The sequence below is a fragment of the Saccopteryx leptura genome, chromosome 2, assembly GCF_036850995.1.
Source record: "Saccopteryx leptura isolate mSacLep1 chromosome 2, mSacLep1_pri_phased_curated, whole genome shotgun sequence".
NCBI lineage: Eukaryota > Metazoa > Chordata > Mammalia > Chiroptera > Emballonuridae > Saccopteryx > Saccopteryx leptura.
In genome coordinates, this window is record NC_089504.1 from 278,440,049 (window position 1) to 278,462,083 (window position 22,035).

Sequence of the window (22,035 nt, forward strand, 5' to 3'; positions counted from 1 at the left end):
AGATGACTGGCCCTGTGACTCTGATTTGAGGACCCTTCTCAGGATGGGGAACACTTCGATTCCCTTTCTCTAAGAGTCCCCAGAGGGAGAGGGAGAGGGAGGTAAGCCAAGCCAGGTGGACAGAAAGCCCACGGCCACCTACAATCCTTCAGCACAGAGGCAGGTGGGCGGGAGGGACCTAACGCCACTCAGATCCACCTGGCACTCTGGCCAGAGGCGGCAGGGAAAAGTATCCCAGCTCACAGTCCTGGAGTTAGGGGCTGCCTCCTTCTACCAAATCAGCGGGCACAGCTGCTGGCTGCTGGCTCTTTCTCTTCCTGGTGCGGACATGTGGGCATCACAGCTTCCCGAAGCACTCCCGGGTGGGAAAGGAAGTGGGGGAGGGGGAGGAGAGAGCACCAGCCCACCCAGTGGTCCCAGGGGTACCTAGGAGCCTAAGCGGCTTTTCTCCAGAGGGCTGGGGGGGGGCAGATGCTTAGATAATGGGATACAAGTGAGGCAGTATGCATGTACACTTGGGTCTGTTCACCAGGGTCAGGTGGGGTAAGACACGTCTGCAGCGAGGTCCCAGCCCCCACCAGGTGGCCAAGGTCCCTGGCTCTCCGGTGGTGTGCCAGGCCCTCAGTGGTTGACAAGCGATCTCATGCTGCTAGGAGGCCCGTGAGGGGCACAGTGCGTGCAGAGGTGGAAGCACACTCACTCATTCTTTGACGCAGCACCTATGATGTCAAGGCAGCCAGCACTGGCTGCTATGATCAGCCTCCTCCAGCGGCCAGTGAGCGCTTCCTCCCACCCTGACCCTCCCGGCTCTTCTTCCCGGGGAGCAATACTCCTCTCACCCAGCCTTCAGCCTCCAGGACTTCCCATTAGGTCCACCCCTGGGTTCTGGTCAAAACCACACCCTCCCCTCAGTCGCCTCATTCCTTGCCCTGCTGAGAACAATGCCCTTTTGTCCACACAAATGTCCTGCAGTCCCCTCTGTCTCCTCACACCCACAGACCCCTAATCAGGCCCCTGGAGCTGCCCTCCCACCCGGGGCCTCCTCTGAATTCTCCAAAGGCTCCAAGCTCCCAACACTTTGCTCCTCTGGACTTCCCATTGTCCACCTGAGGCCAGTGCTCATTGGACCTTCACACTCCCCTCTCCCTGTGACTGCTCCTCCGTGGACAGAAACAACCAGAACAGGAACACCCCTCCTACTTAACTTCACGTCAGCTCCTCAGCTCCAGGTGGAGCGACACATGGCTACTGGTTTCTGGAAGCCTGTGCCAGGGTTCACTGGCCTCCTGCACAAGGCCCCTTGCCCAACCCGAGGCCTTCCTAGCAATGGTCTAAGCCTGGAGGCTGGGTGTTGGCCCCTCCTTCCTTCTCCCATCCACAAAGAGTTCTCTGTAATGGAGCTGAGAGGGGCCACACCCTGGACAGGGCCAGCACAGCCCGTCTGACAAACTGCAGAATGGCTTTCTCCCACCACCCTGACCCCACCCCTGAGCTTCTCTCCTTCCACCCACCAAGGGCCTCACCTGCGTGGGCACCGTTTCCCGAGGCTGTGCTGGTGACAGGGAGCCAGGGGCTCTGAGGCCCCAGCTATCCGCCGGCTGGGGCGAGCCCCCGGGGTCACAGTCCCGGGGCAGCACTGGGCTTGCCAAGGGAAGCCACGATCTGCGAGCAGGGGTGCCTGCGCTCCCAGGCTCTGCAGCCGCCATCTCCAGTCTGAGCCCCAGCCCAGGGATTAGGGGTGGATTGCTCTGGGAGATTTCCCCCTCCCCTGGGGCTTCCGTGCTGTTCCTTCCCATCTGGGAGGAGACAAAAGGGTTCACCAAACGGGTAGACCAATCTCTGATGGGGTGCTGCCCAACCCACCCTGCCTGTCCCCAAGGCCAGCTGTTGCCACTGTGAGTTGTGTGCATGATGGCACCCGAGTGTGACAGGAAGCCACTCTAGTACACGTGCACCTGCATCATCCACCCGCCCACGTGGGTCCCCTCCCCTTGTGCATGCCTAAAAACACCTGCCACCATCACAGACCCTCTCACAAACAGGCCCAGGCCCAGGGACTGCCTTCTTCAGCCTCCTAATGAAAGTGGGTCTCCTAGCCAGGCTTCCAGGATCAAGAGCTCTCCAAAGCCTGAAGGAGCCTGAAGGGGGTTCCTTGCTGGGTCCTTCCACAGCCAGCTCAGCGAGCCCTCTGCTTCTCTCCCTGCTGCCTGACTACTGGCTGAAGGCATCCTCACTTTCAGAGCACCCTCCCTCCTCTAGTAACCGGACTGCAGCCACCCTCCCCGGGGAATTCCTCTCCTAGAAATCCACTCTCTGCTCTGGACACCACGGCAGCTGCTTCTCGTTCCCTGCCCTACTCCCTTACCCCTTCCCAGCACCACTGCCCAGGCAAAAACACCCAAGATAAAACTTAACAGTAAACTCACAGCAGCCTCTTCCTCCTTGACCTTCATCTTGACAGTCCCAGCAGGAAATCCTGGGAGTGACCAGCAGAGGGGGCCAGAGGCTCACAGTTGAGGAGAGCAAGCTCCGAGGAAGGTGATGAGGAGGCCACAGAGTTCAGGGGTCTGCTGAGTCTCTCTAAAGACAGTTTCCCTTGGTAGAGTCACCAGTCAAAGAAGACATGGATTCTGCACCCACTTGAGCCTGGTGAGGGACTCAGAGCTTAAATACTGAGGGTCAAACATGGATCACAGTGATGGGGCAGCCCCAAGTTCAAGAAGGTTCAAGGAGATAAGAAGGGCCCAGTGCTATCTCTGCGGCGCAGGGCCAGGTCCAGCAGCCAAAACGCCAGGAGCAGGAGTCCCCACACCCTGGGCGTGTGGAAACCTTACAAATATTTATGGTGGCCAATGACTTGGGGTTTGTGAGGACAGGAGCCTAGTAAAAGCAAAACACAAGTTTCTAGCAAAAACACAACAGGTTCCAAGTTCTGGGGCCAGCTCAGACACGTAGGGCCAGGAATATGTGGGGTCAGGGAACGCTTCCGGCAGCTCCCCGTCTATAAATGCTGATCTCTCCTGATTGTTACTTGATGCTTTGGCACTGAGGACTAGTCCTCTTGCGTAATGGTTATGTATAAACAGGTCTTAGGTCTTGCTGTCCCTAGGAAGGCAGGGATCAGATCTCAAATATGTCTAGGCCCTTTGCTGTACCCAGCATAAGACTGACCCTCTGTCAATATTTATGTCTGTAAAATGACTGAGTGGTCATCTCACTTAGTAGATGGAAGACAGTCCATCTACTGCAGTAACGATGGAGACAGCGTGGTCCTCTCACTGAAGACAACCCTTCCCCTGCTCCCTCCTTTCTCGGCTCCACTAAGCTAGGATTTGTAACCTTTCCTAACAAGTGAAAAAGGAGGAGGAGAAAAGGAGAAGGCAGTGTCAGCAGGAGGGGGGGGGGGCTGAGTAAGCTGAGCCCTGGGGCTCTCTCATGAGACCTCACAGCTCTCACTCTCAGGCTGCCAAGGATCATGAAGGCTCAGAAGCACTCAAGAGAGCTTTCTACAAGGCCACACTGCACCACCTAGATGACCCTAAGGAGAGTCACCCAAACACGGAACCTGGCACCTCCCTGCTGGGAGGGGTCAGCTCCCCTCCAGAGACACCTACCCATCCGCACAATAACTGCACCTCAGGAAAGCGGCAGGTGGAGCTCAGGGGTGAACCGACATTCTGCTCAGAGAAAAGGAACAAACAGGAAAAAGGGGGATGCCTGCCAGGCAAACCAGAAGGAGAGAGATCCCTTTTCCTCTAGAGTCTGTTCTTGTCTCTACACGTGAGAGATGCCCTCAAATCTCCTTCCTGCTGGGGGATGCAGCAGGAGCCCAAGGCCTCACGACGGGAAGGCGATGCCAGCCCAAGGTTTGGGTCTCCGTCCCAGACTTGATAAAGGACCCTCACCCCAGTCAGCACAGGCTCTGATACTCAGTGTCCACACAGCAGTGGGAGGAGTCTGGGCAGCGGGGGGCCTGGAAACCCTGGCTGGAGTGGAAGTAGGGCAGGAAGACACACCGTTCCCTGGGTGCTGGCTCGGTGGCACCACGGAGGCTGCTGCGAGTCCTCTCCCTGCCGCTGGCTCACTCTGGGGCCTCACAGGGGCTTCTTCATACCCGCAAGCGGAGGCAGCAGCACCTACACAGGCTGCTGGAGAAGAGCCGTAGGGAATGAGGCCACGGCATCGGGAGGGGGGAAGGCAGCAATGAGCGGAGCCCCAGAGACCCTTTCTGCAGCCCCGCCTTGGTTTCCTAGCTGCTCTCAGGCTGCAGGGAAGATAAAATAGGAACACAAGTCATAGTTTTACTGGAATAGATGACTGGTCCCGAGGCTTCCTCACTGCCTGTATATGTGTGTGTACACGCACAGGCACACACGCACCCCACAGTCATTCTAGAAGGTTCCTGGGAGACTTTGCCTGGGACGGAAAAAGCCAGAGAAGTGGCTGCCCGATGGAGCACAGCGGACAGAGGGGCCGGTGTACTCGGAAGAGCTGCCGTGGTTGCTAAAGCCACAGGCCCTGAAGGACAGGTGCTACAAGCAGCTAGCCTTCTGCAGAGAGGGTGCTGCTGGGTAGGCGCCATTCCGTGTCCTTCCTGGTAAGTCCTGGCCAGCCCCCGGCTTCCCTGCCACCTGCTCTGTGGCCTGGCAGACATGCAGGCCCCATCTCGGCCAAGAGGACAGTCACTGTCGGTGCGCAGCCTCAGGCAGCTGAGCGGCCGCAGGTGTCTCTGGCCTCACTCCGTCCAGGTTCGCAAGTCAGCCTGAGCCCAGGGTCGACAGGTGGGCTCCTGGAGTCCCGGAAGGGGACCCTGGACACGAGACCGTCCTCTCTGCCCGTCCGGAGGTCTCAGCCCTCTTTCACTGTGCCCCTTAATGTCGTTTCCTCTTCCCCTCCCCTCAGTTTCATGCCATCCCCCTTCTTCTTTAAATACTCTAAATATTAAAATTTTTCTCTCTCCTTTTGCCTTGTTATTGTTCCTCTTCAGTCTCCCCCTCCCCCTTTCCTTTTAAATCTTCCTACTTACTTTTCTGTCTTAGGGGGGAAAAAGCATGAACCACACATTCTGAAAGAGGAGAAACCCGAGAAGTCACAGGCTTCAGGAGCAAAGGCTCACACTGGAAAGTAGCTAAATTTAATAGCTTAGAATACAAAGTGGGGCCTCAAAAAAAAATCTCAGGCTCCAAATGTGCTGTGAAAATCCATGTCAGGATGCTGCTGTGAAAGGCTCCGCTTCCCCAGGCTCCCCTCCCGGACTGTGTGGCTGGGGAAGTGGTCAGGGCTCGGTCTCTCCCCTGACACTCACTAGACACCCAGCCGAAAGGGCATGTTCTTAGAAATTCACATTACCAAGGAGCCCTGCTTCCCTCAGGAAATAAAGGAAGAAGGTTCCTAGTCGTCAGGATGAACCAGGGGAACCAAGTGGGCGTGCTTCCTAGGAGCACGTGGACGGACCCGCCGAAGGGGCTGAAGAGGCAGACAGAACGGCCCCAGCAGAGGAAGCCATGGGCCAGCATCCCGTGCACACTCAGTGCCATCTCAGTTGCTGCCAGGGAGAGAGAAGGTCATCGAATGCCAGAGACCCCTGTGTGCAGGGGGTCCTCCTCAGGCAGTCGTGAGCCAGATGCTAGGCAGTGGAGAGAGACCCACGCCCCTACGTCACTTTTTAAAAGATCAGACTTGGTGCCAAGCCTTTCATAGCCACTCTGTTTTCCTGGGGAAGGGACAACGGGGAGGGACAGGCCCAAAAGAAAGTGATCCAGAGAGAATTCTATCTCCTTTTTGGGCAATTTTTAGGGCACCCTCTACTCTACCCTATTTTGCCAAGAATAATTTAGAAAGATTCCTTTCTAAAAGCAGAGGCTTGAAACACAGAGCTCTTGGGGCATCCTGCTGCCTCAAGGGCTTGGAGCTGACCAGGAGCTGCCCTGAGGGAGCAAACGAGAAATGTACGAGACAGCCCTCTGCACAGGGCAGCGTGCTGCTCTGGGGAGGCCCAGGGGCACGTGACCAGCCCCTCCTAGCAGTGTGCCCATGGGGCTGCTGAGCCCCAGGGGTCATGGGGCCCAGATAATATTTGGGTGCGAAGCTGGCTTCTCAGGCAGGAAGAAACCTTATATAATGAAGTTAATATTACAGAGCACTTGTCTTTCCAGGGCAGGGTTCGCCTTTCCAGCCACCCCAAGGAGGCCTCCTGGCCACAGTATCACTGTGGATCTGAGTTAGCTTTTGCTAAGCATGCTGAATTATTCACTAGTTATGGATACTGGCCCAGCTCTGGGGTCCTAGTGGTGGGGTCTCTGGAGAGATGGAAAAGGATGCAGTGAGAACTGCCCAAATCCAGACTTGGGTGAAGGTCAAAAAGGACAAAAGAGCAGGGGGCGTCTGAACCAGCCTCTGCAGGAGGTGGGAAATGGCCCAGGGTTACTAAGAACAGTCAGGCAAGCTGCTTGCAACACCCCAGTGCCTGTTGCTGGAAAGAGAGGGGGGGGGGTCAGAGAAGGCTACTGTTCCCAGAAACTTCACTCATTGCCTCCAGCCCCCCAGTGCAAAGCCAGGGAGCCCCTGGTTCCCTAGGAGCCTAGAAGAAATATAATAGGTGCTTCTGTCTCAGAGCCCCCTGCCCCAAGGGATATAAACAGAGAAAGCCCAAACTGTGCCTATGAAAAGAAAGAAGAGGCAGAAGCAGGGATCAGGTTCATGATACTGTATTTCCATTGCCTCATCTGGCACCAGAGAGGAGGAGGGTCACATTTCGCACCTCAGGGATGTGCTGGATCAGGGAGGAATGTGCCCAGTGGCTAGGAAGACCTGTGCCGGCTCCCAGGACCCGTGCCCAGCTCACCAGCACCGGCTCCTTGCCGTCTGGAACCAGATGACAGAGCTCCTCTTGCTGTTGACTTGTTATCGGCTCTGGCATGGGGGCTGACACCTGAACCCCCAGCACCACTTCCCCTCGGCAGCACAGGGACACGCGTGTCTGAGGGAGCAGAGGCCAAGGCTGACGCTGACGCTCTGGAGGGAGGAGGCTGGGGTCCTGACTGGTGTCTCCCACCTGCGTCTGCAGAAAGCCACAGGGTCTCCCACAGGGTCTGGGCCTGAGCTTAGAGATGAGTAGGTTGAGAATGCATGATATCAGGTCTCGGCTAGGTAAGAGGGGTGTTATTAACTTTGCCTCCTGTACCCAGGGGAATTCTGTACTATCAGAGAAGCCAGAGCTAATTTGGAAAACACTGGGAATTTTCTATCTATTGATAGAAAGAAAGTCACAGATGTCAGTGGGAAAAAAAATGAATAAAGGCTAATTCCAGAGGCCAGTTGTCTGCTGGGGCAACGCACTGAGCCCGCGATCCTGTTCTAGAACTCGGGAGGAAGCTGCTGCGTATGCTTTCTGGTGTCAGAGCTTTAGGTAAGGGGAGAGTCCTCATTTTTGGCCCCTCTCCTAATTGGACATGACCCCGACAAGGCAAGGGGCATCACCTAAAACTGTGGAATTCAAATCAGATTAAAGGAAGAACTTTCTAAAAAGTTAAAGCACAACTGACATACAATATTATATTAATTTCAGGTGTATAACATAGTGATTCACAATTTATATAATTTACAAAGTGATCACCATGATAAGTATAACCATTCATCACTACACAAAGTTATATTCATGTTCCTTATGCTGTGTTACTTGCTCGCCAGGCACCATAAGGTAGACTGCTCTGGTGGGGCCCGAAGGCCCCCGGGAAATGAGCTTTTTAAAAAATTGGATTTAGCCTGACTAGGTGGTGGCGCAGTGGATAGAGAGTCAGACTGGGATGCGGAAGACACAGGTTCGAGACTCCGAGGTCGCCAGCTTGAGCATAGGCTCATCTGGTTTGAGCAAAAGCTCACTACCTTAAACCCAAGGTCGCTGGCTCCAGCAAGGGGTTACTCAGTCTGCTGAAGGCCCATGGTCAAGGCACATATGAGAAAGCAATCAATGAACAACTAAGGTATCACAACGAAAAACTGATGATTGATGCTTCTCATCTCTCTCCATTCCCATCTGTCTGTCCCTATCTATCCCTCTCTCTGACTCTCTCTGTCTCTGTAAAAAAAAAAAAAGGATTTATTGGGGTGACACAGTTAGTAAAATTATATAGGTTTCAGGTGTACAATTCTATAATACATCATCTTTATCTTACACTGTGTGTTTACCATCCCAAGTCAGGCCTTCCTTCATCAAGGAAACGGGCTTTTAATCACTGGGACAGGAAGCAAGAGTTCAGGGCAAATCACAGAGCTGTCCTGCGGTGGCCTTGGCCTTGGCCTTGGCCTAACTTAGCCTTGGAGGCTCTTCTAAGGCCACCGGGCTGGCTGCCTCTAGCCCTGCTCTGCCTAAGGAAACTTTCCAAGCAGGGAGGAAGAGAGAAGGGAAGACAGGGTGAGACGTGGTGGAGGAGAGGAGGAAGGCAGCTGTCCTCCCCAGCAGCCAGGTGCGAGCTCAGGCTAGCAGACCCGAGCAGCACACGAGGGGCTGCACAGGAGCAGCGTCACCTGGCTCTAAAGGTGCGTGCACTTGCACGGACAGGTCGAGAGACCGCTTCGGCCTCCCGTGTCACTTGGCCTACAAGTGCAGACACATCACTAAGCCTCACGGATGAAGGGCCTGGCCTCCCCAGCTGCCCAGGGGACATGTTTGGAAACCTCAGCAGAGCCGACCCCACCCGCCTCTGAACCAGCAGGCTCCCAGACATAAATAAACCAGAGCGCCTGCAGCCTGCCAAAATCTGCCTACTTGGCAAGAGCCTAGGGCAAAGGGCGGCCCCTCACTTGCCAGACCCCCAGAGTACACCGGGGTGCTTGTTTACGCCAGGGCTGGGAAATCTGTTGTTGAATAAATCTGGTGGAAGGGTGCCCCGAAGGAGAGGTTGTCCCCAAGTCTGCTCTGGTTCAGGTGATGTGCTGAACGCCCCTGGGTTCCCCATCTGGGGCCTGGAGATAACACGTCCATGAGGTCACAGGGAAGTGTCCAGTGATGATATCATCTCTCCACCTCCTCCCTCCGCACCACCTGGTCCTCTCTCCCACCCTGCCTGCCCTCAAGGCCAAGAGGCAGCAGGCTGGCCTGTCAGTAAAAGCCCTCCTGGCTCTGAGCTCCCACCCCCCATGCTGGTCTTCTAAGGCTGCCCAGATGCTCTGTGAGCTCCTGGCTCCCATCCCATGCTGCTCCTTGTCCTCCGAGGAGACCAACCACACTGTACAGAAGGGGACGAGGCGAGGGGAAGGGGCGAGCAGGGCAAGGTCAGGGGCTATTCGGCAGAGCTAGCTATAAACCCAGCACGCCTGTGCCATCCTCTCCACAAACCCACCAGCTGGGTACACCAAGCACAGCACAGAGAGGGTGGGAGGAAGGTGGTGACAGCTGGGGAGAGGTTTTGAGCAAGCCTGAGAGAGAAGCAATGAACCAGCCAGACATGAAAGAAATGGGAGAAAAGGGGTACAGGCCGCAGGCCCCTGCTAATCCACACCTAGGTAATGGCGGCAGGACAGAAGAGTTACTCAATTTTCCTGAGTACACATTTTCTAGGCACTGCTGCGCAGCAAAGGAAAAAAAGAGGGTGGGAACTCCACTGCTGCGACAGCAGGCAGCCCACGTCCACCGTCACAGCACATATAACCAGGTTCCTGCTGCAGCCTCCGGCTTTCCTGGAAGGTAAGGCCACACACTGATGGAGAAGCCGGAAGTCATGTCACCTGCCTTCCCTGGTCACCTGTCAATGCCCTCGTATACCAACAAATGATGACAATTTTTTCTTCTACTTCATAGATATAAAATAGTAGTTACCTTGCTCAGTGTCACACAAATAACAGAAAGCAAAATGGTGAGGCTGAGATGATTCTGTTGTTTGTTTTAAAGGGAGATCATTTAGCTGGGCTTGGAAGGAACAAATGACAACCCTACTAGATCGCCAAGGCCGAAGTGCTGCTGGGACTGTGCGCCCCTATCTGTCCCTCTGTCACTCCTCAGCTCTCCACTCTAAACAATGGCAAGGGGTGTGTGTAGTGGGGGAGGCTTATGAATTAAAAATAGATGCTAGTAATCACCAGGGAACTTGCAGAGAGCATGTGGGGCTGTGTTTACTAGAGAGAGAAGAATACCTTCTATTCATGCCCAGAGACCAGGGTGGAACCACCACAGCTTCGCACACCAGCCAATGGCCTCTGGGTCTGGGGAAGTCAGCTGACAGAGTAGGGCCCCTTCTCTGACCCAGAAGTATTCCTTCTCAGGATCTGGGGCCACACCCATCCCTGGAGGGATAGCTCCCGATTAGGAAAAGCTGTATAACTGAAGGGAAATGGTAACCAAGAGATCAAGTCACCCTCCCTGGGCTGAGGCCACCCTGCTCCCTCTATATCAGGGGTCCCCAAACTTTTTACACAGGGGGCCAGTTCACTGTCCCTCAGACCGTTGGGAGGCCAGACTATAACAAAAACTATGAACAAATCCCTATGCACACTGCACATATCTTATTTTAAAGTAAAAAAAAAAAATGGGAACAAATACAATAAAATAAAGAACAAGTAAATTTAAATCAACTAACTGACCAGTATTTCAATGGGAACTATGGGCCTGCTTTTGGCTAATGATGGTCAATGTGCTCCTCTCACTGACCACCAATGAAAGAGGTGCCCCTTTCGGAAGTACGGCGGGGGCCGCATGCGGCCCGCGGGCCATAGTTTGGGGACCCCTGCTCTAGATCGTGCAAAAAACGGTTCCTAAGTTTCGATGACTTCAGATCTCAGTTTGATCTTGTGGTCACAGCTATAAACATGGGACCTAGTGTCCTCTCTGCTATGAACTAGCTTGGGTGCATTCCCAGTCAACAAACATCTAAAACCCTTCCCAGTTTCTCGTGGCGCCCACTGCCCACCTGCAAAGACTACGGAGTTCACATTCTCTCTCTTTGTAAAGTAGCTGTACTACTAGAAACCTTCACTTAACAGGACTATTCTAATTGAATTTTTAAAATGTGTTTGCTGACTCAGCAGTGAGAGGTGGGCCTGGCTGCTTTACCTGTACAGTGCTTGCCCATTAAAGGCTGAAGGCTGTGCTGGGCCCTCGGAGTCTCCACTCCACAAGGCCACGTTACCCTCTGGCAATACATCCAGATCTCACTCTTGGAACAGACTTTTCTTCACAGTTGAAATTTTGCTTGCAAATAGTCCAGTGCCATCGTTTTAAATACTATCTATATACTGACAACTCCCAAATGTATGCCTCCAGCCTGGATCTCTCCCTAAGACTCCAAATTCATTCATCTGACTGCTTAGCATTTCCACATGTGTGTTTAATAGCTATCTCAAATGTAATACATCTAAAACCTGCTCCGATTTCTACACCCAGAGCCCTTGCCAAATATCTGTTCCATTTGCCGGTTTCCCCCAAATCAGTTCATGGCAATTTCTTCTTTCCAGCTGCCAGGCCAAAAACATATATGCCATTCTTTGCCTGTTCCCTGTCATGTCCCATATCTGGCAGAAACGGATGTCGCTTGATCTCTGAAGCAAATCGAGAATCCAGCCCTCTCCATAGCTCCAGCAATGCTGCAAGCCACCACCACGCCACCTGGCAGTCCCACCGCTTTCTAGCTGGGTTCCATGCTCACGCCTGCCCAGCTCACAGCCTGTGCTCCACCCCGCAGCCAGCGCGATCTTAAAAGGTGTTACTCATCTATATAAAACCTTCTAATGACTTCCCATCGCACCTCAGAAAAAAGGCAAAGCCCTTTTCCTGGCCTAGTATGCCCTATGTGACCTGCAACCTTCCCTGCCCGTCTTTTAAAACCCACCACAGACCAAATTGCCTCAACCCGATATCACTGGCCTTTCTCCTCCCCAGACTAGCGACCCACGCTGCCTCCCTTTCACATCTCCTCAGTGCCCTGAAACTGGTTTCTTGCTGGTGACCAATGACCCCCACCCCGCTTGATACTACCCATCTACATTTCCAATCTAGAGCTGACCTGTCACCTCTACCATGTTTTACTGTTGACTACCTGCTCCTTCTTCACATTCCTTCCTCCTCTTGCTTCAGTGTCCTCTCTCCAGGTTTAGTCCTACATACGTGGCTGCTCTGTCCCTTACAGGTCGGATCTGTCCTTGGCCTCCTTCTCACTCAACACATGCCATTTCAGGCTCTAACCCATGGTTTCATGTTCAGTGCTGACTTCTAGGGTACTAGCCCCAGCTCAGACCTCGCCCCATGAACCCGACTGCCAGTTGGTGCTCTATGGTTGGACAACAGCAAAACTGACTTCATCACTTTCCTCGCAAACATGCCTCTTCCCTCGTGTTTCCTCCACTAGAGACTGCCCCATCCCTACACCCTGAAATCATCCTCTGCTTCTTCCCTTCGTCTTCCACAGCCACTTCTCAACTCGGACTATTGATTCTGTCAAATGTATTCTGAATTTACCTCCACCTTTCCAAGTCTCACTGTCCTCCTCCTACCTGTCAGTCCCCAAAAGTGCTGACACGCCAACCACAATGAACCCCTAGCAGCCCCCCACGCCAGCTCCCCCGCTTTTGTATATGCTACAACATCCCTCCCCGTCCCCTCCGCCCATTTCTTCCCTGAGTATACTCCTTCTTCCAGATCCAGCTCAGTGGCTTCTCCCAGAAGGTCTCTGCCAGTTCCTCCCCCTCCCCCCTTCCCTGAAGCTCCCACAGCCTCTATCATAGCCTCATCACCCCATTCTGTCTGCTTGCCCGGCTGTCTTCTCTCTATTCAATGAGCTCTGTGAGGACAGCACCTCCGGCTTGTTCATTCTTACAGCTCATAACAAGTATTTGATAAATACTTGTTACATGAATGAAAGAATGAATATAGGAATTCAGCAAGTACCAAACTAGATTGTTTCCTTACTAAACAATACTTCTTGGATTCCTCCTGTCTTCTTTGGTTGGTAATAATAATAAGAACAATACTGTACCAGGCTCCATTCCAAGTATTTTACCACTATGAGCCCATTTAGTCCAACAGGATCTCTACTACTGTATTATTACCCCCATTTTCAACTGGGGAAATGAAGGTATAAGGAGGTTAAATGACTAATGCAACTAGTAAGAGGCAGAACCAGGGTTGTGATCTTAACCATTGTAGGGATTGCCTCTTGATAGCATGTTTAAGGAAAACAAAAACAACCAAAATTAACATCAGCCTAAGTAAAACATAATTGTGGAACAAACAGAAATTAGCCCTTTGGGATCATCTCTTGCTTTGGCTGCACTGACCTCTGACTCTTCCGACCAGGCAGACAGTTCTGCAGGCAGCAGTGTCCACACCCCCAAGGCAGGGTGCCCAGCTCAGATTCCCCAGGTCTAGAGCCCCCCCACCCGGAGATGGCACTTGCCTCTGAGCAGCCCCCCACCTGAAAGGCCCTCGTCTTGCCCTACCTCACCTTGTCCCCGATGCCCTCGGCCTCCTCAGACAAGAGGTACACATTGCCACCGTCGGCCACCAGCAGGGCTGTGTCGGTGGTGGAAGAGGATCGGGGCCGACACTGGTGCTGGTGCAGGATGGCGGCCAGGCTGCTGTCCTGGGGGGCCTTGCGCAGCAGGTGGGGGCTGCAGCGCTGGGGCTCCAGCGAGCTGCCCTTGGCACGCCGGCTGCTGCCCCCGCTGCTGCCCCCGCTGCTGCTGTGCAAGCTGGCGCCCCGCTTGATGGAGGGCCGGGAGCGGATCTGCTGCAGCACGCGGTTGAAGGCAGTGGGCCGGGCGGGCAGGTCGTGCAGGGACATGGCATAGGAGACCCGGTGCATCTCGGGGGAGCGCTCCTTCTCATCCGGGGAGTCATGGTCAGACACGCCCTGCGGCTGCTGCTGCTGCTGGGAATCCTGAGACGTCTGGTGCTCCCTTTCTCGCGACCGGCGGCGGCTATGGAACAGGTGCTTCAGGCCGTGGCCAAACATGGAGCCCTCTGAGAGCTGCTGGATTTTCTTAAGAGGGAGAGACAAAGAACCCTGGTGAGTGGAAAGCTCCTGAATGCCCAGCTGGTGGGGACAGAGGTGAGGCAACTGTTCTTGGGAGATCAGTGTAGCTATACAGCTGTCTGAATCTGGAAGACCCTACAAATGGCCCATCACACCTAAGAGATCACGCCTTGCAGAAAGGTGGCAACCCAGACCTGTTCCTTTCATTCTAAAAAAGTGTACCCCCGAAGCTCCCCACAGGATAATCCCCATCCACACAAGGGTTTAGGGTTCCTGGTCATGATATCCTTGTGCCTAGTCTGGGGCTCGGAGACACACACAGGCAGAACTTGGCTCATGAGGTTGTATCCTTCTAGCCTGATTCCCCCCCCCTCCACCTCCAATCCCTCCCTCACTCTAAGGTAGGTCCTCCTTCAAGATGCCTGGGATCCTCTAGACCACCAGGCATCCATTTCCAAAGCATCTTCTTTGTGACACTTTGGGAAAATCAGAGTCACACAAACCATACTTTGAGTAGTATGAACATTCATGTATGTCCTCGTGCCTCCTGACCATTCAGAGTACGATCATACATGTGTAAGGCAACATTAAAAAAAGGCAAATGTATGTTCTTCTTGTTTCCATAAATTGGTTATCAAACAAACATGATTTTAAGTTAATAAAATTGTAACTGGAGGCCCTGGCCGGTTGGCTCAGTGGTAGAGCGTCGGCCTGGCGTGCAGGGGACCCGGGTTCGATTCCCGGCCAGGGCACATAGAGAAGCGCCCATTTGCTTCTCCACCCCCCCCCTTCCTCTCTGTCTCTCTCTTCCCCTCCCGCAGCCAAGGCTCCATTGGAGCAAAGATGGCCCAGGCGCTGGGGATGGCTCCTTGGCCTCTGCCCCAGGCACTAGAGTGGCTCTGGTCGAGGCAGAGCGACGCTCCAGAGGGGCAGAGCATCGCCCCCTGGTGGGCAGAGTGTCGCCCCTGGTGGGTGTGCCGGGTGGATCCCGGTCGGGCGCATGTGGGAGTCTGACTGTCTCTCCCCGTTTCCAGCTTCAGAAAAGAAAAAAAAAAATTGTAACTGGAACTAATTTTATTTTTTGAAAAAAAAACTCACTCCCAGGGGTCAGCAAGCATAAAAAAAAACTCGCTACTCAAAGGGTTAATTACCCACTCGCATATCTTTTCCTCTTTCTTTTTTAACAATCAAACTGCACAGCCTTCATGTACCTTGCTAAAAATTCTTGCTTCATCAGACTCCCTTGCAGCTAGCTAGTAGTCGCATGACACAGTTTTGGCCAAAGAAAAACAAGGTGAGAGATTCTAGAAATATTTGCTCTCATAATAAAGGTCCTGGCCCTTCCTTCTTCTTCCCAACTGGAATGTGGAAGTAATGCCTGGGGGTGCAGCAGCCCTCTTGCCACAAGATGACTGGTATGCTATGAAGGCACGTGCAGACGCACACACAATAAAGCCCCAAGGGACAGGCCTGGGAATTTGATGACCTGGAATTTTTGCTGCGTACAATAAATAAACCAACCTACTTTGTCTATACAACTCTAGTATAATTTTCTGTTACTTGGAGCCGATCTCATTCCTAATATAGTTGGCAATAAAATAAACTTCACTGGAGTTTCGGAGTCAGTAAATACATCTACAGGCCAGGAAGGAGGGACACATCCGAGTTCCTTCAGGACAGAAATTCCTGCATTTGGGACTCCTCCAGACCTCATCCTATGTACCTCTTCATCTGGCTGTTCATCTGTGCCCTTTTCAACAAACTGGTCAATGTAATAAATAAATAAACAAACTCCTATGGGCATACCTTTAGTGCAGTCAGTAATGTGACCAATTCTTTAGCATACATATCAAAACCCACTGTCCAAATGAGTGTCTTTCTGCTCAGACTGGAACAAACCAAAGAGGCCCCGGGGCCCAGCGCTGCCCTGGACTCAGCCTGCCCTCTTAGTTCTGCTGCTGAGATTCTCCACCTGCTCCCCAGGAAGGCTGCTCGGAGAGAGGCAGCTGGACCACCCGGCCAGGACGAGACAACGTGTGGTATAATTCCAGACAGCTGCTTCTGTCAGAGGCCTGATTCATCTGGCCAGGCTGAGCCCCTGGAAGAGCTTCAGAGCCAGTGGGAGGAGGGCTAGGACTCAGAGGACCAGGCAAGAACCCAGTCTGTAATTCCTAAGCAGGAAACTTATCCAAGCCAAATGGGGCTCCATGAGCCACATCCGTCAGGAATAGCCCCTAATTGCGTGAGGCAGCCTCTATCATTTTAAACAACATTCCAAAGAATTATACTTACGAGAGTTGTTTTTTTCTAGAAACTAACAGAGCAGAAAGCTTAGACCATATAAAAAACAAGAAAACACCATCTTTAGATCTGAGATGGCCTGACCTGTGGTGGCACAGAGGATAAAGTGTTGACCTGGAACACTGAGTTCGCCGATTCGAAATCCTGGGCTTGCCTGGTCAAGGCACATATCGGAGTTGATGCTTCCTGCTCCTCCCCCCCTTCTCTCTTTCTCTCTCTCCTCTCTAAAATAAATTTCTTAAAAAAAGCTCTGAGTTGGCTGAACCCACTCTTACTGTTACTTCATACCCAGCATTGTCTGTGTGGACCACTGCGCCTTCATGTGGTGTCAATAACTGCAAGACCACGGATTGGAGTACAAGTTGAGAATTTTCATTTTTCACCTCACTTGGGTCTCACCACAATCCTACAAGTAGGTGGGGCCTTTGTATCACCCACTATCTAGACCAGATAAATTATATCATTGCCACTCGCCATAAACTAACGGTTTACAGTTTTCAATGTGCTTGTTCTCCTGTATTATCTCACTTGACAGCAGTAATATTTCCATTTTTAGATGAGTAAATTAAGTCTACCGACGTTCCTTCTCAAAACTTTCATTCTGGGGCTGCCCTTGAGACACCAGGCCACACAGTGCCAGGTGTACCCACAGGAGTCACCATCCCCTCAGGGCCAGCCTAAGGCAGGACCACCTGTGCTGGGAAAACAGCTGTGTTAGGCTTGCTCGCTTGCACTCTGCATGATTAGTGCTTGAGCACGGGGCACAGCCACATGTATACAAGCCTATGTAAGGCTACGGGTGCTTGCCCTCAGGGCGGATCGCTTGCCCGCCACTGCGAGGGGATGTTTGGTGGATCGCCTACCCACAACCATAATGGGCCATTTTCCTGTTTGCCCGCCTGCCGCCATGAGGGTGATTTTGCTCTTTGCTCACCGGCTGCTTAAGAAGCAGTTGTCTCCTGCCTGTTTGCTCGCTCATCTCTGTGAGCCTCCAATATACGAGAATGACCCTACTCATTCTAGCTCTGCAGTTCCTCGACCATCCGCCCATTCGTCCAATGTGAACCTGCCCGGTCACGGCCACTGGCATCACAACCTGAATCTATTCTGGGTAGAACCAAGACGTCCAAGTCAGACCGTGCTGGGCAGCACAGTTAACCACAGACTGGCAAGGGCCAGATCCAGTCTCAGACCAGGCAGGAGTCAAGCCACCGCACTCCCCCCACCCCTAAGCTGATACCAGACCTCCCTCCATCGTGTCGTGGATGGGGCCAGCTGGCTCTGGCATTTGTCCAGCTGCTTCTGCCAAATGGTCACATTATGTATTACCAATTGTCTGCTCCCACCACCACCCAGCCCTACCTAGCTTCTCTGACTCTGAGGCCTATCTTCTATGTGCACTCAGGAAAATAGTTTCCTTCCAACACCTCAGGGGATGTGACAGATATGGTGGCCGTGTCTCCACTTTGCAGATGAAGACACCAAGGCCAGCACATTTGAGCTCATCCAAGTCACACAGACAAGCCCCCAGCTTCTAATTGACCGGGCTCACACGCCAGTCCCAACACTAAAGTGGATACAGTCAGGACAGTATCAAAGGCAGGTTTAAACAAAACAGAAATGCCTGGGTCAGGGGGAGTTCAGGCCTCTGAACTGTAGTGGTGAATCTGCTCATGTCACATGTCCGACTTGGGCAAGACCATTCTCTACGTGGCCTTCATGCCCCACCTCCCCACCTGATTGGCAGGTGAAGGAAAGCAGGGCCTCTGGCCTAGCAACACAAAGGAGTCTGCTGAAGTCTGTGATAGGCACAAGGAAAGGAGCCAAGAATTCAAAGGATAATGGCGGGCAGGTGTGCTCCAAACTCAAGGGTTTTTCCCTGTAAGATGAAAGGCAAGAAAGCAGGGTGACATGGGCTGGCTGGGCTGGGCTGCTTCTGCATGTGGGTGTCAGGGAGGAGATGCTTAAGGAGTTTTGACATAACATGGTAAGAGTTTAAAAAGGAAAAGAAGAGAAACTCAGCATATCCATATAACCAGCCTTAAGTTTTGGAAATGAGGAAAACCATGGTGACTAGCTTGAGGGAACTTGGCCACCAACGCAGCAGAAAGCACCACCTGCTCTGACTAACAGGTTCCAGCTACTAAATGTCATTTGCTTTACCACACTGACTTTTGCTTTCCCCCAGCTGCTAGAAACCATTTTTGGTGGCCAAATGAAGCAATGTATTAGAAAAAAAGAGAGCTGAGATGTTTCAGAGTTAGAGGTGGGACACAAACAGAGCTCTCCTGATCCATGAGAACAAGCAAGTCCTATCCCCAGAACAGCCCAGAGGTTGGAACTGAGCCAGGAAGAGAGCTACACTTGGGTAGATAAATGAGGAGATGTTGCTGTCTCCTCCCTTGCAACTATCTTTTTTTCTTTTGTTTATTTTTAAGTGAGAGGAGGGGAGATAGACAGGCTCTCACAGGTGCCTCGACTGGGATCCACCTGGCAACTTCCATCTTGGGCTGATGCTTGGACCAACCAAGCTATCCTCAGCACCTAAGTTCGACACTCTGACTAACCAAGCTATCCTCAGCACCTGAGGCTGATGTGCTTAGACCAACCAAACTATACTTAGCACCTGGGGCGGACGCTCAAACCAATCAAACCACTGGTTGCAGGACAGAGAGAGAGAGAAGGGGAAGAGGAAGGGAAAGAGAAATAGATGGTTGCTCCTCACGTTTGCCCTAATCGGGGATCAAACTAAGGATGTCCACACGCTGGGCCAACACTATCCACTGAGCAACCCGGCCAGAGAAACCTCTAAGGGTAGGAAGGACCCCTATTTTTTAGGTGACATCATCCTCTCCAAAAGAAAGGATGGATTAGATCAGTGGTCCCCAACCTTTTTTGGGCCACAGACTGGTTTAATGTCAGACAATATTTTCACTAACCGGCCTTTAGGGTGGGATGGATAAATGTATCACGTGACCGAGACAAGCGTCAAGAGTGAGTCTTAGACTATGTAACAGAGGGAATCTGGTCGTTTTTAAAAAATAAAACATCGTTCAGACTTAAATATAAATAAAACGGAAATAATGTGAGTTATTTATTCTTTCTCTGCGGACCGGTACCAAATGGCCTATGGACCAGTACCGGTCCGGCCCGGGGATTGGGGATCACTGGATTAGATGGTTTCTGAAAGATCCTTGCTGAGACAGCTGTGGTCTCAGAACAATTAGGCTTCTCTGTTCTCCTCCCTGGGTGTGGGTCCTCCAGAGAGGAAGTGTGCTCCAACATCTGCAAACACAGCTGAGTGAGGCCAAGAGTAAAATGCTTCGGGGTACAGAGTCCTGGTCACCATCTCATTAAAAATAGCCCAGGCGGCTTCTAATTCCTATAGGTCCCTGTGCTCCTGACAACTCCCAAAAAAGGTGAGATTCTGGAAAGGTCACACTATTCTACCGCTAATTTATCCCACCTGGCAGCTGACTGCACGTCCCTTCCTCCCACTTGGGTTTTAAATTCCCTCTGTTCCCCACCCCAAAGGTTTTGCCGTGGGGGTTCAGTGGGGTGAGTGGGTCACAGTGAGCCTCGGCAAGCCTAAGTCGCCAACGTTTCTCTATTTATAGGGTCTCTATGGAAACAGGGCCAGCATTAGAGAACTAATCGCTGTAAAAACCCACAGATCCTACTCTCTCGGGATACAAAGTGAATTGCGGAAGTCTCCAACTGCTCTTCAGAAGTTTTGGGTGGGGAGCCTGGGGTTGATGCGGGACAGAAACTGTCACCCCCGGTTTGGCACCGAGAACCACAAAGAAGAGTGAACAAGCCTGTTTGTGGCTTCTATTAGAAACACTGTAAAGAAAGACTTTTAGAATCACTTCTTCTCCAGCGTCACAGCTGACATTAAAAAAGACCTCAACTCAGAGGCAAATAATTTCCCCCTGCCCAATTCTATTTTAGTTCCTCATTTCTTTATTGCTTACAGAATTCTGCCTAGAGCCAGTGCAAGTCAGGAGAGGTGACCTCGTCCACTGGGCCATTAGGCAGAACAGACTCAGCATACACCAGCATAGAAGACTGTGATTCAAGTTACCTGCGTGATGCACCCTCTCTCTGCCTCCCTCTCCATAAAGCCCTCTCTGACCGCACAATCTGCAGTGAGCTCGCCACCCTGCTCTGAGCTCTAGAGAACACATATCTGCAATTAACTGTGTACTGCCTCATGACGAGGCTTGTCACACTCTTTCAAACTGTCACCGACCAACTTTTCACCAACTTACGGATGGAATCCTCAATGAGAATATGAGTGAATGGATGACAGGACCTATATCATCTATATTTCTGTGTCCCTAATATTACCTGGCAGAGACCTCAACACAAGGCAACTGCTACTTAATTATGTTTATTTTCTAAGTAGGAACTAACCAAGTCTATTAAAGTATCTTTAAAATGTGATATAATCTGGCCCTGGCCGGTTGGCTCAGCGGTAGAGCGTCGGCCTGGCGTGCGGGGGACCCGGGTTCGATTCCCGGCCAGGGCACACAGGAGAAGCGCCCATTTGCTTCTCCACCTCCCCCTCCTTCCTCTCTGTCTCTCTCTTCCCCTCCTGCAGCCAAGGCTCCATTGGAGCAAAGATGGCCCAGGTGCTGGGGATGGCTCCTTGGCCTCTGCCCCAGGCGCTAGAGTGGCTCCGCTCTCGGCAGAGCGAAGCCCCGGAGGGGCAGAGCATCGCCCCTGGTGGGCTTGCCGGGTGGATCCCGGTCGGGCGCATGCAGGAGTCTGACTGTCTCTCCCCGTTTCCAGCTTCAGAAAAATACAAAAAAAAAAAGTGATATAATCCTTAGACAACGACTTCTCTAAAGATTCAAAATGCTCAGTCAGACCCCTTTCCTCTTGTGTCTAACCCATATCCCTCTTATGTATCTTAAACCCTCAAGTTGATTGTCTTAGTCACTTCCAAGATTAAGCTGGCTTGGAGGAAGATGAACACAGACCCAGGATCCCCAATGTGTTTACTGTCTCCACACATGGCTTAGGTGGGGCTCATGTCCTTACAGTCAGCTTTGTTTTCCAGGGTGGACATCACTTCGTTAACTTGGCTGAAACAAGGAAGCCTTTATCCATTTAGTTTGAAAAGTCAAATACTGTCTTTTTCGTACAATCACAAAACATACCTGCTATTCCTCAACAGCTTTGTTCTAACTTCTTAATATAGAGAGAGGCTTAAGAGTTTGGTTGATAGAGGTGGATGGACCCTGTCCAGTCAAGCCTTTGTTCTAAGAACAACCCTCTTTGTCTATGAGGATGTCAAATGGAGATGCCATTTCTTACAGGAGAGATGAAAATGGAGATGAGTTTTGAGTTGGCCTTCAAGACCATCCCTGAAAAACCAGCTGAGCTTTCTCTCTGCCCCTGACACCCATACTTTTCAAAAACCTCAGCTTCAGCTTCAGATCCTACCAGCTGTTTTCATTCCTTATTGGGGGAGAGGTTTCGTTAACGGGATTGGCAGTTAAGACACAATTAGATACATAGAAGGAAGAACATTCATTCTGTGAATACTGAGCCTGCAAGACAGTTCCCAACAGAACCAGGCAGCTGGGAATTCATCTAGAACCCAGTGTGTGGCAGAAGAACAGAGAGCTTCTTTTGCCACATGCTTTACCATCAGTCACCAGTTTCTCTTGAGCCCAAGTCCAGGGCTGCTCTGAATATCACTAAAGACAGAGGGGGTGGGAATGGGGTAATCCCAGGTCTCCAGACCCCCGCCCTCCCCACA

At 52.1% G+C, this 22,035-nt stretch overlaps 1 protein-coding gene across 4 annotated transcripts in view; it reads right to left on the bottom strand.

The window, feature by feature from the left end:
- The window catches only part of TMCC2 (transmembrane and coiled-coil domain family 2), a 37,742-nt gene that overhangs the window by 9,914 nt on the left and 5,793 nt on the right, over positions 1-22,035 (bottom strand). For 2 of the 4 annotated variants that reach the window (XM_066361946.1, XM_066361947.1), the window contains exon 2: positions 13,434-13,970. In XM_066361946.1, the coding sequence (XP_066218043.1) occupies positions 13,434-13,970 (537 nt within the window). Of the gene's footprint in view, positions 1-1,523; positions 1,712-2,426; positions 2,633-13,433; positions 13,971-22,035 lie in introns of those variants that run through there. The other 2 variants (XM_066361950.1, XM_066361949.1) reach the window with 2 other exon arrangements.